Source organism: Scophthalmus maximus, chromosome 8, assembly GCF_022379125.1.
Source record: "Scophthalmus maximus strain ysfricsl-2021 chromosome 8, ASM2237912v1, whole genome shotgun sequence".
Classification (NCBI taxonomy): domain Eukaryota; kingdom Metazoa; phylum Chordata; class Actinopteri; order Pleuronectiformes; family Scophthalmidae; genus Scophthalmus; species Scophthalmus maximus.
In genome coordinates this window covers 19222574-19243686 of record NC_061522.1, presented here as the reverse complement: position 1 = coordinate 19243686, position 21113 = coordinate 19222574, and the positions used below count along the sequence as shown (strand labels likewise).

Sequence of the window (21113 nt, the reverse complement as noted above, 5' to 3'; positions counted from 1 at the left end):
GCCACAGACAGTTTGACCTTGCTTGCTGCCTGAGAAGACTCGTCTTAACGGTTTCTCAGGGGAGGATAGACAAAATTCCACGACAAAGATAATTCCTTTATTTGATTTCTTTGATTTTAGTTCAGTGTTCTAAGTTGAGACATAACCCAGCATTAATTTAGCACTGGGCAATATTTGACCCAACCAGCAGGTATGAAACACAGCTATTTATTTATATTTTCTCATTCATGTACTTGAATGTGTTGTGAGTCCATCTGCAGATGCCGAATTAAACTTACAAAAAGACCTGCGGTGACTTTGCTCTTTTTATTCAGCAAATTGCCACCACAGTGTTTATGAAAACAATCCAAAAATAAAAGTTGTGGTTGACTTGACAAAAATGTGGAATATACTAATTTTACTGTTCATCTTTGATGTGCATTTCAAAATATTTTGTGCCTTAGTATTAAATTGTTCAAAAATAATAATTATAATAATATTAATATATATGTATATATATTAGAAATACAATATGTGACTTGTGTCTACATTCTAATACACATAATCCAGCATGATATGTGCATGTTGATAACCAGCGGTCCTGTAAGGTATGACCTTGAGGAAGTCCCCCTTCCACCAGTTCCTGAGGCAGCTGAAACATTTAGCTGCCAAATAGAGCGCTCCGGCACCGAGGAGAATCTTCAGAAAACTGACACCACCACCTCCACCTCCATTCCTTTTCTTAACATCTTCATTAAAACCTACAAAAAGAAATTCACAAAAGGACAAGCAGCATTAAAAATTTGCCCTATCGCTTCATTAAATAAACAGCAGTGCTACTTACATTTTTGACTTACCATTTCATGAAAGAAACATCCTAATTCACCAAAATAGTATAGGTCATAAAGCTTGCCTCCTCCATGTAATCCGATGGGACGCAGACTAAACTAAAAAAGTACCCGTCAAATACATTTTCCCGTTATTTTAGGTAGATCTTTGTCACACTGATGTGTGTTTTTATTCGTGTTTCTGATAAGTTTGATTTTAATTAGTTATTTGATGTCTTTTGGTGGGACCTCAATACCGCGGCACCACTCCACGACCACTACTGTGCAGACTCTGGCTCTAAACGATGACACCATTACAGGATGCCAGCCTCCATAACGTGGATATTTTGTCTTGTCTGACGCATCGTCCATCCATGTACATACAGTTTTACACCTTCACTTTTTGGATCATAAAAAATGACTTTTGAACATTTATATAACACCCTCTGTAGAAATGCAAAGAGCTGTGAGACACAAAACGCTGACTGCACCTTTACCTTTATAAGGCTGCTCCCCTGCGGACAGCCAGTAACTCTGCCTCAAAGGTTTTTGTCTCTCGTTGGCTTTGGGCTTCTTGTGTTTATGTTGCACTCCGCTGTAGTTGGCCACAAGTCTGCTGTTGTATGGGGTCACGCTGGCACTGTGGTGAACTTGCTGGTTGTAGCTGAATGGCACTATGTTATCTAGTTGCTGGTTGAAGGCATCTGTGAAGAATTGTAAGTAATCGGGTTCTGGGTAGAGAATCTCTTCTGCATCATCTCCAACGTAGCCCGCCTGGGTGAGAAAGGTGGTGAGGTCGAGCTGCGGGCTCTGCAGGGCTCGGAGCAGCTCAGAGCTGATCCCGTAAGTCCTGTCAGGACTGAACCCCCCGAAGGAAACTCCGTCATGCTCTGTGACGAACACAGTCTCCACCACCCTGGTCTTCAGCTGGAAACTGATGATGATGCGGTCTATATTGTAAATGCCATGGTTACCATCCAACCCATAATTCTCCCTCACATACATCGGGAGGTTTGCAGATGCTGGACAGGTTTCTGTGTTCAGGTTGCCAACTTCAAAGTATGCAACCTGGAGGGAGAGAGAGAGAGAGAGAGAGAGAGAGAGAGAGAGATGTACAAAAGCCACATTACACACCAGTTTTCACATACTGAATGGTATTTCAAGAGAGGCAAACTGATCTTCATATGTAAAATGTTGAGGCGCTCCTTTCATAAAAGATGGGAGGAAACAAACCAACAAAACACATCTCAAACCTGTCTCTTTCTGCCTTTCCTGGACCTGTCCAGCACAGGCAGAAGCTCCTCGAAGTTGCCAAACGGGTGGAAGCCGCAGAAACCTTTCTCTGGTTGACAGTCCGACACCAGCTGTGGCAACAGATTGTTGTCACTTCACATATAAGCAGAACTCACTTCTTTCTTACACACACAGGAATTGATATAAAAGTTTACACACATATATGGATTGGGAATGGAATGGCATTCAAACTTACTGCTGTGACCTCCTACAGAGCGAAGCCACTGATAATGATCTTTAACAGTGTAATTACTTGTTAATAATAAGAGAAAACATTTTGTGATCTGGAGTAATCTTACCTTCATGACAATCACAAGGTTGATCAGTTCGCAGGTCACACATTCATTCGCAAACCAAAACAGGAGCTGAAGGCCGTGTCGTGGAAAAGGACAGCCGAAGCTTGAGCTCATCAGGTGGTCCACCGACTGGAGCTGCCACTGCACCATGGTGGGGCTGACGCCCGCGCACACACACACACACACACACACACACACACACACACACACACACACACACACACACAGAGGGAGAGAGAGAGACAAACAACTTTGTTAATACTAGCAGGTAAGTGCAATCACTGCAGACAGTGACCAAAACGAATTCAGACAAAGAAAGATAATGCATTTTTACACAAACAAACAAACAAACAAACACACACACACACAGAAAAAGGAAAGGTAGGTCTCCTGACAATCTCCTCGTCTAAAACATGAAACCTATCAAATATTACGCAACAATAATTGATCAAAGCTCTCTTCATTAAAATACAGTATATGACAACCTGGTCTACTCTGATGCAGCCATGCGTGAGTGCCGTGTTCTCTGCGGGCTCCTCTTCACACCCGTCTTCCTCTTCCTCTTCCTCTTCCTCGCGCGGACGTCCGAACGAAAACAGTCGGCGGCTCCGCCCACCACGCCTGCGTCCAGCTGCGTGCTCGTTCACGTCGCCCCTCCCCCTCTCGACCGCGCACGCTCAGGCCGACGTCCCCCGCTGCGTCATTTTGCGCGCCGCCTCGCTCCCCGATGCACCTCTTTTCCCGAAAGCCTAAAAGATAGATGTTTCGATTTCAGGTGAGTGCTGTTGCCCCGCAGAAGAAAACCCTCGCACGTCCACCTCTCGTCAGCCCTTCGCGCGGGACTCGTCGCGGGTGGTCGCTCCGCACCGCGTGTGTTTTGTGTTTTTGTACACGCTGTCTGTTGCCCATTGTTTATGCGCCTGCCAAATGCAATGCGGTTGGCGGCCTGCGAAGCAGCAGCAGCCCCGCTCGTCCGGTGACACGAGCCGGAGGGAAGGGGACGGCGCACTCCCTCGACCCCCGGCGACGAGAGCGAATTTTATTGTCCCGCAAACCATCCCCCGCTGTGTGCGGTGGTGGCCCGTAGCTCCCGCGCGGGCGGTGTCGGTGTCGTTTTTTGGGGGCAGCGGTTCTCCTTCGACGCGGGTCCTGCGTGATGTAACGTCAGCGTTAGCATTTTTGGCTAACAGCTTCGCCCGCTCCAAGGAGCCAGAGGGTCGAGGAGAAGCAGTAGAAGAAGAAGAAGAAGAAGAAGAAGCAGAAGAAGAAGAAGCAGAAGAAGAAGAAGAAGAAGAAGTCCCGGGTTGTGTCTACTCACATTATTGTGGAGTTGGACGCCGCTCACATTGTAAAACGTATCGTCCCCGTCACGTCGATGTCTCGAGCACACTCGGCCGACGTGGACGTCACGTCTACCTGGCCGTCGTTGTCAGAGTCGCGGCTGAAGTTGTCAATCTGTAATCTACTGGAGGAAGTGGAACAGTGTTTGAGGGCAAAGTGGATTCTCGACTGTCCGAAACAACCGTCCGCGCGCGGCAGTCTGATGCCACAGGAAATGTCATCACGCTCCTAATACCCGTGGCGCCTCATCGATAGCTTTCCCGAGTCACTGAAAACATTGTCAAAGGCTTAACGTTGCTTCTGTGATCACATCAACGTGACACTCATCACTATAGATGCTCAAATATGTGTGTATATACACACAGAATATTCAATTACGTGATGGCCTTATTATTTTGTTATAAAAAGCAATAACAACAAGTTCAAATGCAGTATTTTTAAAAAGATACAGATGTGTATTAGTACAAAAACATGTAACGGAAGTCAGAGGTGCCAGAGTACAAGCCAAGAATATTATACTTGTGGTAATCAGTCCAGAGATTTTTTTAATCCTTACTACAATGTTATTAACGTACTACCTCCTCCCTCCATCCGTCTTCCCTGGCGTCGTTTGCAGTCCCTGGATGACGACTGCACGCTGGAGGAGGAAGACGGTGGATTGGTCGCAGAGGAAGATGAAATCGATCAGTTCAACGACGATACTTTTGGAGCTGGGGCCATTGGTGAGTCGTACATCATCGTATTGGAAATGTGTTTACATTCAACTGCTGCACTCAGTGTCCAGGTTAGAAATTGTGTTTCTTTGTCTTGCAAACACTTAACCTTGTTTCTGAACTTCCAGTTATTTTTATTTTGTCCCATAATAAAATCATTGATAAAAGTTAACGTGTCTCAAAAAGGCCAATTACATTACATTTAGGATCTAACATTCCATGATTCCATTTTTTATATTTATTTGTGTTATGCTTTAAATTCAGAGTACACTTAGACATTACTATATTCAAATTTCACTTACAACTGGAAAAATGAAGGTGTTAAAAAAATGAGACCATGTTCTCAGCTGTGAACACACAACATGTCCACTGTCAAGTGTGAAATCACCTTTGAGACAAAAGAAAGCTCTATTAATAGCAGAAGATTGCAGCACAAGTGACTCGTTGTCAACCATCATTTCTTTCTGGCTCCTCCTCTTCCAGATGACGACTGGCAGGAAGAACACAAACGCCTTGCTGGGCTCGATGAGCAGCCTGCAGTCGGAGCTGAGGGAGGAGGAGGAGGGGGGATGGGAAGAGAGTCAGATTTAGGAGGAGTGGAGAACTCATCCTCTACCCATCTCCCCTCATCTTTGGGCCATCACCCCCTTCCATCTTCCCTTCCTTCACTCAACTTCTCCTCGTCTTCCTCTGGACTTCCTCCACCAGGTCAGTCATGTGATTAGAGCAGACAAACATGGGAATCCTGATCATTTCTCTGTGAGGTCACAGTATTCCTTACTCTTCTGGTCATTTTCAGCTTTTAGGGTCATCATTGTCACTTTATTAAAATATTTTGGAGATTTAAGTTGCGGTCGGCAACAGGCCAAATTCATTGGATAATTGGACAGAACTGCTGGCCAAAGACTTTGTGCTCTGACGTGGAGATCAGTAATACACCGACTGGAAAATCCAAAGTAAAACTATTATTTCAGATGTCGAGGATAGAGGAGGGGAAGGTGACTTGGCTGAGTCCCTGGCCAGACTCATCCTGGAGGCAGACCCGGCCATCGCTGGGGTCGGAGCCACTGAGAGGCCCTCTCCATCGCTAATCGCCACAGGAGCCAGCCTGTCCGCTCTGCACGGCCTGGACCGACCCAGAGTCCTGCAACAGCACTCATCCATCCCACATCCCCACCAGCCCCCCCATCACCACCAGCACCAACTGCCTCCTGGCCCCTCCACTACAGGTGAGAAAGAATGCAAGACTTAGCTTTTATACAAGACTATGACTTTTTATTGCCTCTGCAACAGGAACAGCCACTGCAGGAGACAATATGTTTGGGCTGTCTTGTCTGTCTGATATCTAAGGAATGCCTTAAGGTAATTTCTCCAAAATGGAAAAAATGTTCACTTGGACTTTAAGATGAACTGATTCGGTGTTGGTGGTCAAAAGTAAAAAGGTCACTGTGACCTTGCAAAACAAGTGTTTGCCCATAACTCGAGAATTTAACAATTGTTTTCGACAATTGACAAACAGTGTAAAATGATAGTGATGATATTTTCTATCCAAGAAGATTGAGGGTCAGTGTCACTGTGACAAAATAAAATGTTCTGCTAAAACACATTTCTGGCCGTTATTTAACACCCTGACTCGGGAACAGAGGGGAAGATGATTGCCGTCACTTGATTATAAAGGTTTCTCTTCTGTCAGTGTTGAAAAATTCCACACATGTTGTGAATCAAATAATCATTGCACTGTTTTCAGTCTGTACAGTGCAGAGTTTCAGATCATATCTGTTGTCATCATGTGGTTGTTGCTGTTACATCTCTGTCAAGTGCTTCTTGTTTTACTGAAATCTTCTTACGTTCTGATTAACCTCTTTCTTCTGCAGGCCTTCCTCCTGGTCCTCCTCCATCATCAATGCTCAGCTACCAACAGCAGCAGCACTTGCTACGCAGAGGCCCTGCTCCTCTCGGCCAGGTTAGTTTTCCAACTGTCGTCGTGTAGCAGTGGGTCATTCCATACTAACTCACCCACGACCTCCCAGTTCGTGACATGTATTTTCATAAAAAAGCGGGACAAAAACAACATTCCTCTAGTCTTACTCCAAATACTTAATTATTTATTTAAAAAAAATATGTAATCATCAGAGATAAATTTGATCATTACATTGCTTTATTTTCTTCTCATGCTACTAGTTGTTGGTGTTCGGAAATTTTTCTCTGTTATATACATTTTGCAGTGGCGACCCACAGCCCTCACCATTATTAATAAATATTAAGTGGATGGTGGGGAAAAACATTTTTTTGATAGTTCACTAGCCCACTGATACAGTGGCTGACAATGAAGAGTTTTGTTCCTAGGTGGTGCGATCTCATAGTTCTCAGAGTGAATATAAATAGGTAAACTAAGTCAGTGTTCACCAGTCAAATCTACCGTTCTCTCTCTCTTTGTTCTTTTTTTCACTCTTTCTCCCTCTCGATTTGCCACATGTCCACATTTTTGTTTCTGTTTTAAATAAAAAGCGTTCTGCAGAGTTATGCGGTTGCAAGTTCTTGACATTGCAGCTGTAATTTTACATTTCCAGGCTTGATGATGTTTTTGCTCCAGAGCTATATTTAGCAAGATCTCCATTTATTTATTTTTTTAGGCTGAGATTACACATTTCAGAGTAAAATCAGCAGATTAATTTGGCTCTGAGGGCCAGAATCTAAAAAAAAAAGGACAAACTATATATATATATATATATATATATATATATATATATACACACACACACACACACACACACACACACACACACACACACACACACACACACACACACACACATATATATATATATATACACACACACCATATTTGGAGCCGGGCTATAGGATTTAACATTTTTAAATACAATTCTTAAGAAAATGTGGAAAAGTTCTGGATTCTGCGTAATCACTTCATGTTAATGTCATGTCAGTATCTCCCACTTGTCCCACTACATGATCTATATCTTATACCATGTGTTTTGGTGTATTTTTTTATAAGGCCACATCACGTGTTGGCAGTGTTTTCTATAATCTGGAACTCCAGTTTTTAAGTATTTATTGACTGTAAAAAGAGAAATATGAACACAAGATGTTGAGATTCAAATATTTTCTTGAATTTGAATTAATGTTGCTAGATATACTGCTGTGCTGGGCAACCAGATTACTACTGGAACAATTATTGTAACTTTATTTGTGAAAACTGTCTTGTGTTTCAATTGGATTTGTCTCTGTCTCTCACTCTTAGATGAACTCTCACAGTATCTGGGAGAACAGTATGGGGTTCGGGCCGGTCAGTGTCACCCCAGGACTGGTTACACACATGGAGGTGAGGGACGCTGGCTCTCCTGTTTATTCTTCAACACAGGTCATCTTTGTCTAGTGAAACACCTCATCCTCACCTTGTGTTTCAGGGCTGGACGATGTATTTATTTATCTATTTTTTGAAAAATCTACAAGTGCAGAAAAAAACTTAGGTCATGTTATGCCCTTAGTTTAGAATAATCATCACACATATTTATTATTTTTTTAAATTAATAAACTTAGTTCCATTGTTGGAGACAATTCTGGGAAAGAGTCTCTAATCTGTGTGCCAAAACCACGGCAAAGATGATTTTTAATAATTGGCCTTCAAGAGGGGCTGTTCTTTGGATCTTAATCTTAAAGTAAAAAAAAAGTTTAAAAAGTCAATGCTTGGTTAAATAAAGAGGGAAGACAGTATGTCAGTCTCAAAGGATTCAGTGAAATCAAATACTGAAAAGCAGTTGATATTTGTTAATCTGAGGAGACTCTTTGAGGTCGGGGATTTAGCAGATAGCTACAGTAATAGCTGCCTCAAAGTCAAAATCCCGGGATGACTTTCTTTGCTTATCACTTGCATTTTGATTTATGACCCAAATACAAATGGGAAACAAACAAAAAAAACTGATTTTCTCTTGTACTGTCTGAAATACGTCCATAAATATGTTTACACAATAAATATCTCTCCAGACTTGATTGGCAATAGGCCTGTTGTGTTGTTCTCATGTTTAATTTACCGCCTTATTCCTTTTCAGGATAGTCCACTAATGTCTATAATCAAAGAGGTGGGCCTTCCGAAATTGCCGCCTCAGGGTCGGAACGATGAAGGTCGGGATTTGTCAGAGAGGGTCCCACCCCCGCGCTCTTCTTCCCCTGTGATTGGCTCTCCTCCAGTGAGGGCCGTTCCTATTGGGACACCACCCAAGCAGCCAATGAGCCACAGTCTAAATCATCAGGTGAGATGCAGACAACTGAAGACTTTTCTCTACAATGTTTCAAAAAGAAAAAGAAGAAGAATAGATCTCCTGTCTAGACAAAATCTCCCCATTATTATAATTGTGTGTCATTGTTGTCTGTCAGGTCTAGAATATTTGGTTTTCAGGATCACTCCATATAGCGCCCATCATATTGTATCTTTCCTACCACTAAATAAAGTGCATTTACATAGCGCTAGTCCCAACGACCACTAAAAATGTTTTATAGTGTGAGTCACGTTCACGCATTCTCACATACATACAGACACTGACCTTCTCATTAGTGGACAACTCGATCTTCCTCCTGAGCCACCGCCACCTTTAGAAAACCTAATATCAGTCTAGGATTCACAGAAATACAATTTACATCAGTAATATCCTTTTACGGCAAATTTCACCATTAATATGTATGGGCAAGCCATCTTGTCCTAGTGATGTCCTAACTAAAGATTGACCAATCGCAAGTTATGCTAGACCAGTCACTACACGCTCGAACAATCACCGGCTTGTGTGGAGCCGCGGTGTCAAGGTCCCGCCTATACACGCAGTTGACCAATGGCAAGTCGGTCTCAGCTGTCAATCCTGATGGCCTAGCTAATTTTTACAGCATCAAATTACTTAATGAAATGAAGAAACATGAACACTTGAACATACATCAGTGTGAATAGAACTACCTTAACTTAAAGAATCTATCTTTGGAAAGATTTATTTGACATATGCTTTGACTTTTTATTTCGGCTCGTGTCTTCTGCTAACATGGAGAGGGTGGGGTTACTGACCTTTACTGCCGCCGGCCACCAGGGGGTGATCCAGATTTTTGGGCTTCAATTTCGGAGACTCTCATTTCGTCCATCTTTTTATACAGTGAACGGCTGTAGTAGCAACTTTGCTGCATCGTGCAGCAGTATGGCTCAATGCTACGTTGGCATTGTCTCTGTTAACCCTGTCCTCTTCTCTGTGTGCACATCTGTGTCTGTGTGTAGACTCACCATCCTGCAGCAGTTCATGTGAGAGCCCCGGTCCAGCACAGATACCCTCCTCCTTTCCCCGAGCGTCTGTCACCCAACACCCTCCTCAATATAGCTGTGAGTTTCTCCTCTCGTCCATCCTTTGCTCAGTTCTTCAACCTTGTATGCACTGGAAATCAAGGAATGTTTTGTTGGAGCCTCCGCTAGTCGCCTGCTAACTGGTCCTGGCCAAGAATTATTTTGTCGCTTAGCCCCCTGTCAAATGGAAAATTGTCATTTTTATAATTATGTTAATAATTTAACATGTGAGGTATCATTTTTTAAAACTTATTTAGCTTTAGAGGTGCCCTTCAGTGTTGTATTTTTTGGCTGGATCAAGCTAGCTGTCTTTGTGCTAAGCTAAGTTGGCTGACTGCTGGTTGTAGCTTTATGTTTACTGTACAGAGTCTACTAGTAATGATCTTATTATCTATCTTTTTCTAGATATGAGAGAGTAACAACTTCCCATGTTCTTTATTCCAAATTATTATTTGCTACAAGTAAAGTTTTATCTGCTGTTTATGTTCAGAACTCTCCGCTGTGTCGCGGTCCGTTCCCCCCTGGAGTTGGTCCAGTTCTGTCTCAGATTCAACGGGCCCAGTTGCTCAACTCTCAGGTTTGTACTAAACACACACACACACACACACACAAACACACACACACCAGGAAAACCAGGAAAGACATAAAATTAATATCAATTCAGAAACATTACTCAATAAAGACTTTGGCGTAGAAGATCCAAGTCATGCGTCTTCCCGCCTAGTGAGACCTAGGACACTGTAGGTGGTGGAGTGGTGTAGATGCGAATGGCGTAGACTGCAGTGACAGCAGGAAGAGAGAACACGTTGGTTTAAATGTTCTTCAGCTGAGATGATCATTGGACAATACGAAGGCCCATGCACAGAACCCATTGGAATCATTGGTAATTGTGTCTTTGCCCCCTCGTACGCGTTTCCCTCCAGGTGGCTGGTTTCCCTCGCGGCGGACCATTGCTACCAGGTGCTGGAGGTTTCCGGCCATTCTTCGGGGGTCCGCCTCCCCCACATGGTCACCGAATGGGCCCGCTGCCCCCTCACGGCCCCCCTAACCACACACCGCCCATCCGGCACAACACCACCCACCTCCACCCTCAGCACCGCCGCATGCTCACCCAGCGCATGCAGAGCAGAGGAGGGTAAGTGTGTGTGGACGGCGCTGCGGTGTCACCGTGGTACCGGATTACTGATTCCTTAACGTCCTTGAGCGACTGAAAAGTAGAACACGTACATTAAGTACAACAGACCGTTCCACCTCCATCTCTTTGCCTCCCTGCAGGGATCGTGGAAGGACTGGAGGGGACCGGCGCAGCAGGGACCCCTACAGTAATCTGATGACCCAGAAGGAGAAGGAGTGGGTAACCAAGATCCAGATGATGCAGCTGCAAAGTACCGACCCCTACCTGGATGACTACTACTATCAGGTCAGTTACCCCGTTAGGTGCCTTCGTGCCTCTTTGTTGGGTTTTTGTGTTTTTAATTGACCTTAACTCGCTGCGATTGTGTTCACATAACTCTGTAAACTCGAATTTAGTGTGTGTATGTGTTGCACATATAGAATTACTATGAAAAGATGGAGAAACGTCAGGAACGAGAGCGAGACAGCAGCAAGAAAGAGCACACCACCAAACTCATCACTCCGCAGGTCGCCAAGGTTGAACACACCTACAGACCAGGTAAATGACAACAGGAGACTCTCCACATTACGCAATCACGCCACATGGACACTGGAGCGCTCCATTGAATTCTGAGTCTTGTGTTGTGTCAACAGTTCAGTTTGCAGGCTCTCTGGGTAAACTGACCGTTTCTAGTGTCAACAACCCCCGCAAGATGATTGACGCTGTGGTGACTACTCGCACAGATGACGAGGTCAGTTTGCATATGCGCTCTTTTTCTTTTATTATGAAGTTATGTTTCTTAATTAACTACTTTAAATTAGTTAGGTTTTTTTGCCTGACTTCCTGTCTGTCTGCCTCCAGGAGAAAAGAGAGAAACAGGTTTGGAACAAGAGGCGACAGATCCTCTACACTGTGGAGAAGGTACGATGAGTATGGCTGTACATGTAGACAAGGATACACCCCCCATATCCTAAATGCACCTCTGTGACCCTATTATTCTGTCCCTCCATCCCAACCCTGTCCTCCCAGATGTACAGTTTGCTGCTGGAAGTTCAAGACTTTGAGAAACGTTTTGTCCAGGCGCCAGAGGAGGACAGGGAGGCCCTGCTGGAGCAGCATAAAACCAACACAGTGCAGCTGTGCAACTCTCTGCGCGACAAGGAGTGGGACGACCGGTAAGAGGGAGGGATAGATTAAACACAAGTATTGCAATATTCTTATATAAGTAGAGCTGCACAGAGCAGTCTCGGCTTCAGCTAGTGCAGAATGCTGCTGCTTACATTGTAACCAACATCCAGCGTAGGGCCCATAGCTCCCCAATTCCTGCCTCCCTAGTCATAAAGGAGTTTCTAACCTTATTAAGATAAGTGCAATAAAGTTTTATTATTTATTTTCCGACCTTTGCATTTGCACACTAAATTGTTTTGTGGTTTTCTTCCTCTTGATAAGCGTAAGTGACGAGCAGTGTGTGATGATCATGTCAGTGAGGAAGGGCAAGAGGCTCATATCCAGGCTCCTCCCCATCCTGCCCTCACCCCAGGCCACCGCCATTGTCATGGCGATTGCACGCAACCTTCCCGCCCTGGCCAAGAAGGACAAGCAGGACCAGGTAAGCACTTCATGTCCAAACATTTTCACACATAGAAATTCCCCCAGGTCCTAAGTAAAAATGGAGGAACAGACTCTGAAGGAGCATAAATATCACAGCAGGGTTGCTATTCAGGAAAGTGTGATCCAGCTATATCCCGATGCTCCCGGTCCTCTGGTCAGTCACAGCTTTGACGACAGCCACTTTCCTTAAATACATGCGCTTGTGGTGGAAAAGTGTCTCTGCTCTGCCAAGAAGCTCCCTGCACGCTGTTAACCAGCAGCTGTCTTGTGTCCTGTCCAGGTGCTATGCTGGTTAGTGGAGCCGCTGTCTGCGGTCATCCAATCCCTGTCGAGCTCCGCCCTCACAGACCTGCTGCAGGAGCTTCAAGGCAGCGAGGGCCAACTGGCCACAGTACTGCACAACAAGGTACACACACACACACACACACACACACACACACACAGTAACTCATTAACTTGATAGTAAAGAAGGAAGAACGATGACCCTCTGGTCAGACTAATAAATACGTATACAACATCAGCTGGTGATGCTGTTTAAGGCAGGAACATTTTTGGTTTAGTTTAACAGCATCGTAAGTTGGACACAGCGCCAAACCCCACACTGGCCCACTCAAACCAACACACGACCATTACCACTCTGTTGTCAAGTCATTTGGTTGTAGCCAGTGTCTCTGGCGGAACCCGTTATCTGCTTGAATTTCGAACCAAGACTGATGACATAACCTCAAAGAACAAGACTCTCCATCTTCATTTTCCTCGTTCATTTTCGGTCTCCGTCATTTTTATAGCAAAAACAGCCATTTTGGTCATTTCCTTACTGAAGGCATTTGGGTTTAAAATCAAAAGATGAATATGAGATCAGATTTTTAGCTTTTATTTCCTGGTATTTTCACAAACGTACGCTATCCTGTTGCTGTAAATACTGAAAGTAGTCCCTAAAAATTCACTGTTCTCTCCAGCCCGAGAAACATCTGCAAAAACCTTCAGTGGTTATTTTTAAGATTCCTCTTTTCAGTAGGAAACGATAGGCTTGGTACTGACATTGACGGTTTTGATCTTTTCATGGGAGCGGTTGTCAAAGAGAACACTGTAGAACACGGCCAGCCTAAAATTTGAAGTCCAACAAAGCACATACACACCCCTGTTGTTTTTGTTTCTGTCTCTGTCTAGTTTGGTGTGACGCTGCTGTATCTGATCCTGAGTGAAGGAGAGCGGATGCAAAGCTCAGACCCCAACTGTCAACTCATGGACGACAATCGATGGTGAGTCATTAACTCTGTGATGGCGACGCATCTCAAAATGTCCCCTTACACGCACGAACGCTGACCATCACTCCTTGTCCTTGTCCAGGACTGAGTTGGTGTTTTCGGTGACACGGGAGCTGCTCAGTGTTCCCTCCTCGTCCCTCTCCCCCCCCCTCTTCACCCCTGCCAACCTGCTCTCCCTCTTCTCACGCTACGTCGATCGGCAGAGGCTGGAGCTGTTACAGAACAAGTTACAGTGAGTTACATCAACACACACACAAACGCACCAAGGTGACGTGGCGCTTTTGTCGGACGAGCAAAAGAAAAAGAAGCTGCATTCAGTGTTTTTGATGCAAGTGTTAGGCTTTATTTGAAATATTTATGAGGCTTTAAGTTTATACAGATAGTGTCAGTAAAAAAATAAATAATAGTTTGTTCTTTGCCTTTCCCAGGATCTCTGCTTTGTCTAGGTAGAAGATACTACAGACATCAACACAACCCCCTCCCCTCTCAGTGCAGACCTTTCATTTTTGTGCGTGTCTTAGAGGAGTGAATGGTGTGAGTGAGTTTCTGACGTGAACCCATGGTGGATCATTTTAATCCAGCAGAATCTCCAGTCTCTTGTTTTTCTGTGTTTAGTCGTGTGTGTGTGTGTGTGTGTGTGTGTGTGTGTGTGTGTGTGTGTGTGTGTGTGTGTGTGTGTGTGTGTGTGTGTGTGTGTGTGTGTGTGTGTGTGTGTGTGTGTGTGTGTGTGTGTGTGTGAGACAGCGACAGCGACACCGAGCGCATGAGAAATGTACAGTCTGAATGACGATTAAAAATGAAATCTGCATTTTTAAATATCTTGTTTACGATTATGCCTGTGACGAACCTTCAAATTAAAAGTATTTCTATTATATAAAAATGTGGACTCTGGTGTTTTCTAAACATCCTCAACATTTAGACGGTTTCACTCAGTCTCACACTATATATATACATATATATAAAATAGATATATTTTCCTTCCTTGTCTAAACTGGCTCCTTAAATTTCCCACAATGCAACTTGACAGCTGGCAAAAAATTGCATTATGTTTGTCGCAGGTAATTTAGCCTCAAGACAGAGTGCACCTTTTTCTAACTCCACATTATTATTATTAATATTATTATTAATAATAAATCCCAGTGTCCTTTTCTAACGATGACTTGGAGAAGTGTGTGCCATTGCTATGATGGGATCATTTTAAGCTGTGGATATGAAGATTCATGAATATGATACTGAATCTCCAGTCTCTTGTCTCTGTTGCAGCAGAGCATGAGCTCCGTTATATCGCTCTGCTGAGGTTGAACTGAGCACATGAAGTCTGACATTTGCATTGAATTTACTCCCACACTGGAATAATCAGCTCGTGTGTTACCCTTAGCGCCCGAAGCACAGGTCTGGAGTAATAAGTCGACAATAAGGCAATGCTTGTACTTTTATTCAAAGAGTGCATTTCATACACAGGGTAAAATACATTTGGACTAATATAACTGATTAAATGGCGTAGAAATAATAAAGCAAAAACATTATAGCTGCGTGTTAAGTTAGAATGTGTAACAAATAAGTAATGTAAAAATGGTCACTCTTAGAGCTTAACCTACGCAATAAAAAACGTATCACAAAACTCTTAGTTATAGTTAGTTATTGGATATTTCCCTCGGGGGTTAAGTGTTGTGATGTTATTGTCAAGTAAAGAATCTTAGGTAAAGTTAGTCACGATTAAAATGATACAATGATAATCTTTCCTCTGCCATTATCCGGGCTTCTAGAGTTAATCAAGACATTTAATTTGGATATTAAAACACTGTTAAACATCACGAGGGATGTAAGTTCAGACAGGCAAATTAAAGGGAAAACCCTGGAAAAAAAAATGAGGACCACAAGGCCGCCATCCACAGAGCAGGAGGGCTCATGAAAAGGGCGCGAATCATATAAGACTTGACCTTCAGTCACAAGATGTCAAGCCAGTTTAGCTCCTCTGTGTCGGACGGCACTCTCCACCACCGCCACCTTAAAAAAAAAAAGCCACGGGGGGAATGATCTTCTGGAAGAACGGGGGTCATCCCTCCGGTAGAGTTCACAGAATAGTAGAATTGAAGCTGTGTGGGTGGCACGTGGTGGCCCAGCAACTTACTTCACGCTGTTTATCCTTTAACTTGTCGCCGAAACTGTCTCTAGGATGAGGACCACTGGGGATTTTACATTCCGGCTTCATGTGCTCAGTTCTTGCCTGCTGCTCCCTGCTGCCCTGAAAGACACAGCACAGAGTCATTTACATACCGTCAGTCATTTTGTCACGATGAATGCATTTCGGAGCGACCAGCCCTACAAGGTGAAGGTCAAAGGTCACTGAGACCTGGAGCGCGTCGATGTCTCACCTGTGCAGACCACCTCCACGGCAGAAGAGGAAAACCACAGCTTCCCAGTGCCACAGTCCATCAGCGAGGTCTCGGATCCATCTCGGATCTATCTGAATCTGAAATTGGTTTTGTGAGCTGCCGTTTTAAAGCCTCGAGTGTAGTATTTTGAAGAGCGCCATCTTGTTTTGTTTTTTTTAGAACCAGAGGTAACCATATTTGGAGGATCGTTGGGTGGGTCTGACTGAGAGCTCATCCATCTACACCTGCAAACTAAATAAACACCGAGCTGTATATGAAGAAGACTTGACAGCTCTTATCGCGGCCGCCGGTGAAAAACTTCCGGGTCATTTCAGGATTTAGGAAACTTCCTTAGCGAATTGGACAATTCGACAGCAGGCCTAGTCTGTGCACACACAGACACACACTCCTGTATGTATTTACATTTGTTGGATTAGATATTGTGGTTTCAAATACTTTGATATGAATGTTTCTCAATACACGGTCTGGTCTATTTAATATTGCATGAGAGTGAGTTAGGGCCAACCTCTGGCGAATCCTTCAACCTTTCGCTACAGCAACTTCATGTGGTGATTTTTAAATATTAATCCGAATTCAAATTGATGTTGGGAATTTTGTAAAGGAGACTGACTATTTCCCTTGGTTCCCCCGAGGTAACTTGGGAATCAATTTAAGTTATTATTTAATATTAATATTTGTTTTACCACATTTGGAGCCCCCCCCCCAAAAAATGACACACCCACTGTGAAGAGCTCAAATGTCTATATCAGCAGCAGCTAGATGTAAAATAAATATAAATATATATATTTATATATATGGCGAAAAGGCACAATATATGGTGAATAGGCACTATATATATATATATACATACATACATACATTGGCCATCGATCCCACATGAGCAGACCACTCGAACAGTGGAAGTGGACACCCACTTGTCCACCGCTCCACAGTCCATCAGTGTGCGCTCGGAGCCACGACAGTCGGAGAAGAAGCGCCACGCGGGCAGAGGCCCCGCCCCGCGGGGAGAGGCTCCGCCCCGCGGGGAGAGGCCCCGCCCCGCCCTCCACCTTGGCGGTGGAAACGGCGGCGCCGCAGTCGAGCTGCCTCCGCCGTCGATCAGGAGTGGCGGGAGCTCACCGCCCTCCACTCGCGCTCGTGCTCCAGCTCCAGTCTGCCGGCGCAGAGGCTCCGTTCTCCCGCCAGCCTCGCAGCCTGGGGCTCTGGAAATCAAACCTGCAACGTGTCCAGCGGAGTGACACACAGAAGGTGCATCAGGAAAAAAACAAAAACAACAACATGCAGATAAAAATAACATATGCAAAAAGGAACGATAAAACAGAACGAGGTGCAAGGAGGAATTCTAAAGGCACAGCTAAAGTCCAACTGACTCCTCAGATCAAATCAGATGAGTCATTCCGATAAAAGTGGATTTTCACGGGAGACGATCACAAACTGTGCAAAATGTACACATGGGATTAAAAGGTCTCGGATTGTAATCTGGAGCATTTCAAAATAAGTGTAAAGATATTAAAACCCATCCTACGCCAAACGGGGAGCCGGTGACAGAAAGCAAGGCCAGGGGTGAGGTTTCACCTCAGGAGCACAGGGATGTCGTGTGGTGAGCTGCTGGTCACATGTGGAATCACAAATTCTTTCATAGTTTCTCTTTGTTCATTATTGGTCCTGGCACGGATTACAAATATTGTATAGTATATTATTTTGATATACCTCCCTACTAATAAAAATAAAAAAGCACAGCTACAGGCAGGATGTTAAGACGATCACTTTGGGGGGGGGGGGGGGGGGGGGGGGGTACACACTTTGTCTCATGCACTGATAAGACTTAAATGCACCTTCTAATTTCAGATGGATTCGAGCGGGCTTAGAGAAAACCTCTGAGCTGACGTAGTTGTAGTCGCACTCGTAGACCCCTTGGTGGGCGGCCTCTGCCAGGGGAAAGACGGCTGACTGACTGCATCGTCAGTTCGCCTCTGATCGTGTGTGAACACAAATCAGAACAAACAGAGTTGACTTCTGACGGCTCCCTCTGACAAATGAGTTATCACTGCAGTTGGTGGGTGGGGCCTTGAGAGCCCCCTTACCTCTGATTGGCTAATGCACGATCAATTATGTTTGCATGTTAACTCCTTTTTTATTATTTGTCTGATTAATATCGGATAATGGGTAATTGATTTCGCAAATTACACACCCGTGAATCTATTATTCATTTTCGAATCGAAAAGAAGGTCCCGCTTAGGGAGGACTGAACACTAATTGTACATTAAAGGGGCAGTAATTGATTTTTGGAGGAAGCTCGTCTCTCTTTGTTGTTGTGATTTTGTTGCTCTGGCCAGGCTGCGAACCCGGAGACAGACACACTGACCACGAGGCAAAAACCGCTGAGTCATAGCGTTTGTTCGCTAGAACATGTTTACAAACTACACACCCAATGACGTGTGGTGCGGTCCGAACCACTTTGGGGGGAGGGGTTTCAGAACCGACAGCTAGCGGACCGTGAGGAAATGTTTTGCAGATTTTAACAAAACGTGTATTGCTTTAGAATTCGCTTACTGCCCCTTGAACGTTGTGCAAGCACAGGATCCACAGAGGGGCAATGTTCAAAGAGAGATACACAAATGAACAAATAAACAGAGAGATAGTTCTCAGCTTCAGAACAGAGCTCCCCGCAGAGCCACAACCCATCTGCCTGCACGCTGCTTTCTGTCCTTGAGTTGGAGAGTTCTCCACAAGCCCAGAAACGTCATCTCCAGCCAGCCGAGCATCTTCGGGCACTGAGCAAGGAAGGATCAGAACTGATCTTGTGACAGCAAACCCTTGGGGGCCCCCTCTCTTGTAATCTGAAGCATCACAGCATTAACTCATAGAGGACAGCAGAAAGTCGTAATCCCAGCTAACATTGGGCGAGAGGCGGGGTTCATCCAGGACAGGTCGCCAGCCTATCACAGGGACCACATACAGAGACAAACAACCATTCACTCTCACATTCACACCTACGGTCAATTTAGAGTCTCCAATGAACCTAACTCCATTCTGCATGTGTTTGGACTGTGGGAGGAAGAACCCCAGAGAACCCAGAGAGATACACGGGAAAACATGCAAACTCCACACAGAAAGGCCCTGGTTGGTTTGAACCGGGACTCGAACCCAGAACCTTCTTGATGTGAGGCGACAACGCTAACCACTATTTATATTTGAACGATTCCCACCACTTATACACTCTCTGCTGATGTGTTGAATATGCTGCAGTGTCCGTGTTTTGCTATGGCTGGAACCAGTTCCTTATCAGGTCAATTCCTGAGTGCGTTTCAACATACCCATGGATCCACAGCGGTCAATCAATAGAAACATGTTTTGCAGTGGGTTGCAGCCGGAGGTTAAGACCACAAGCATTCACCACATTCACATACGAGTGGACATTTTCCTCAGACGTGGGGAGCTCAGACGCTGTTATGCAAAACATAATGTCGTACTGCTGCGATCCAGTGCTGCAAGTCGTATAAACATAGGGGAATCTGACATGCGATTATAGCTGCGCTTATTTGACAATTACTTCAAAAATAGCTTGTTGAAATTGAAATGTTTGAGCTCATTTATTAGAAATAATTTACTACATTTACAATGGTCAAAGATAACTATCCCAAAAAAATGATGTCCACAGTTATTATTTACATGTTGATACATTTGATTATTTTCATCAGCATCTTTAAAAGTGTTTGTATCTCTGTGCTTCTCACACACACCTTCACCTCAGTCTGAGTCCTTCTGTGTGTCAGTTCTTTCTGGCAGTCTCTGTGTGCAGCTGTGTCGCCCCCTGCAGGACTCAAACACATCTGCAGCCTGGAAGATGAACAGCCCGGCGTGTTTCACCTGCTGCCAGACACAACCCATCCAGGCAAAGCTTCTCTACTGGAAACATGTGTCGCACCGTATTTTATCTATTTATTGAACCTTCATTTACATATGTATATATGGATTTATACGTACATTTTCTTTTTTTACTCTGTTTTTAGTGTCTTGAGCCAGATGCAATGGAATTTGGTTCCTACTATGTACCTGTCTGGTATGGAGTTTTGAATGACAATAAAGAAATATATCTATCTGTCTATGTAATCTAATCTATCTATCAAACAGTTTCACTTTCACACCAGTGAATACAGGGGTTTTGGGTGTGAATGTCTCACTCTTCACCTTACCTGACAGAACTGTAGCATGTATATAAATTGGGGCATGTACAAGTTGTTGTGGTTCACACATCCAATCTCTGATAACTTAAGTCCTTGAGCTGATTTGTAGGCCTTGCACTCTGTTTTCACAATTGTGGGAGCCAAATTACATTTGCACGTGTTGGTGTTTAGTTTAAATAAGTGCAGTTAATATCTTGTTTGGTGCTCGATTTTGGTTTAAGAACAATGTTTGTTAAAGGCAGCACTATTGAAGTTACTGTTAAAATAGGTAACTAGCTCTCTGCATGGCTTTGAAATGTATTAGTGCATGACTTTAAAGTTAGTTAGTTCGGTTGAGGCTGGAACAGCGACCAACACTTTTTCAGGGGAGGAACACTTGGTTTGGTATGCTGCTGCGAGAACTCAAAATTTACAAACTGTGGAATAAATATTTTTGGTTTTATCTCAACAGTCAAAAGTCGAAAATGTCACAGCTGTCACAGATTCGAGTACAGGACAGCAGAGCAGAGTGAGCGCGTGTTAAGATACAAAAGGAGGTATCGCCCGAACAGGGACTTGAACCCTGGACCCTCAGATTAAAAGTCTGATGCTCTACCGACTGAGCTATCCGGGCCCTGGAACATGTATAATTGTCGAAACATATTATCCATGACTTAGATATAATTTGGTGTTTTATTGCAAATCCATGTGGAGATACAACTTTGAGCAGAGAACTAATGACACCACTTATATCTTGACCAAAAGTGTTGTAAC

At 44.1% G+C, this 21113-nt stretch overlaps 2 protein-coding genes and 1 non-coding gene across 4 annotated transcripts; 1 reads left to right on the top strand and 2 right to left on the bottom strand.

Annotated features, from left to right (window-relative positions):
• Positions 1–292: 292 nt before the first annotated feature.
• Positions 293–3899, bottom strand: LOC118312398. 2 transcript variants are annotated; one of them, XM_035636961.2, is made up of 5 exons: positions 3714–3899; positions 2399–2552; positions 2060–2170; positions 1304–1874; positions 293–740 (listed from the first exon to the last, which is right to left on the bottom strand). In XM_035636961.2, the coding sequence occupies exons 2-5, from the start codon at positions 2543–2545 to the stop codon at positions 532–534; spliced, it is 1038 nt and encodes a 345-aa protein (XP_035492854.1). In that variant the 5' UTR covers positions 2546–2552; positions 3714–3899; the 3' UTR covers positions 293–531. The 2 variants fall into 2 exon arrangements, with proteins under 2 accessions (XP_035492854.1, XP_035492853.1); XM_035636960.2 differs by lacking the exon at positions 3714–3899 and adding an exon at positions 2881–3088.
• On the top strand, positions 3058–14657 carry patl1 (PAT1 homolog 1, processing body mRNA decay factor). Its single transcript, XM_035636958.2, has 20 exons — positions 3058–3170; positions 4353–4458; positions 4933–5157; positions 5424–5678; positions 6324–6412; positions 7712–7792; positions 8520–8720; positions 9722–9823; positions 10275–10361; positions 10708–10919; positions 11060–11204; positions 11339–11456; positions 11552–11649; positions 11760–11819; positions 11928–12073; positions 12348–12507; positions 12790–12915; positions 13680–13771; positions 13860–14009; positions 14206–14657. The coding sequence occupies exons 1-20, from the start codon at positions 3156–3158 to the stop codon at positions 14225–14227; spliced, it is 2490 nt and encodes an 829-aa protein (XP_035492851.2). The 5' UTR covers positions 3058–3155; the 3' UTR covers positions 14228–14657.
• A 6243-nt stretch (positions 14658–20900) lies between these two features.
• Positions 20901–20973, bottom strand: trnak-uuu. Its single transcript has one exon. It is a non-coding gene; the product is annotated as a tRNA-Lys (tRNA).
• Between the last annotated feature and the right edge of the window lie 140 nt (positions 20974–21113).

What these genes read in the sequence shown, in the direction of transcription:
- patl1 (XM_035636958.2), top strand. An exon ending in GCCACAGTCTAAATCATCAG is followed by an intron (nt 8,721 to 9,721) that starts GTGAGATGCAGA and finishes GTCTGTGTGTAG; the next exon opens with ACTCACCATCCTGCAGCAGT. An exon ending in CGCATGCAGAGCAGAGGAGG is followed by an intron (nt 10,920 to 11,059) that starts GTAAGTGTGTGT and finishes GCCTCCCTGCAG; the next exon opens with GGATCGTGGAAGGACTGGAG.
- LOC118312398 (XM_035636961.2), bottom strand. Translation starts at nt 2,545, where the DNA reads ATGGTGCAGTGGCAGCTCCAGTCGGTGGACCACCTGATGAGCTCAAGC. An exon ending in ACCTTGTGATTGTCATGAAG is followed by an intron (nt 2,171 to 2,398) that starts GTAAGATTACTC and finishes CTGTTGCCACAG; the next exon opens with CTGGTGTCGGACTGTCAACC. An exon ending in AGGGGAGCAGCCTTATAAAG is followed by an intron (nt 741 to 1,303) that starts GTAAAGGTGCAG and finishes TTCTTTTTGTAG; the next exon opens with GTTTTAATGAAGATGTTAAG.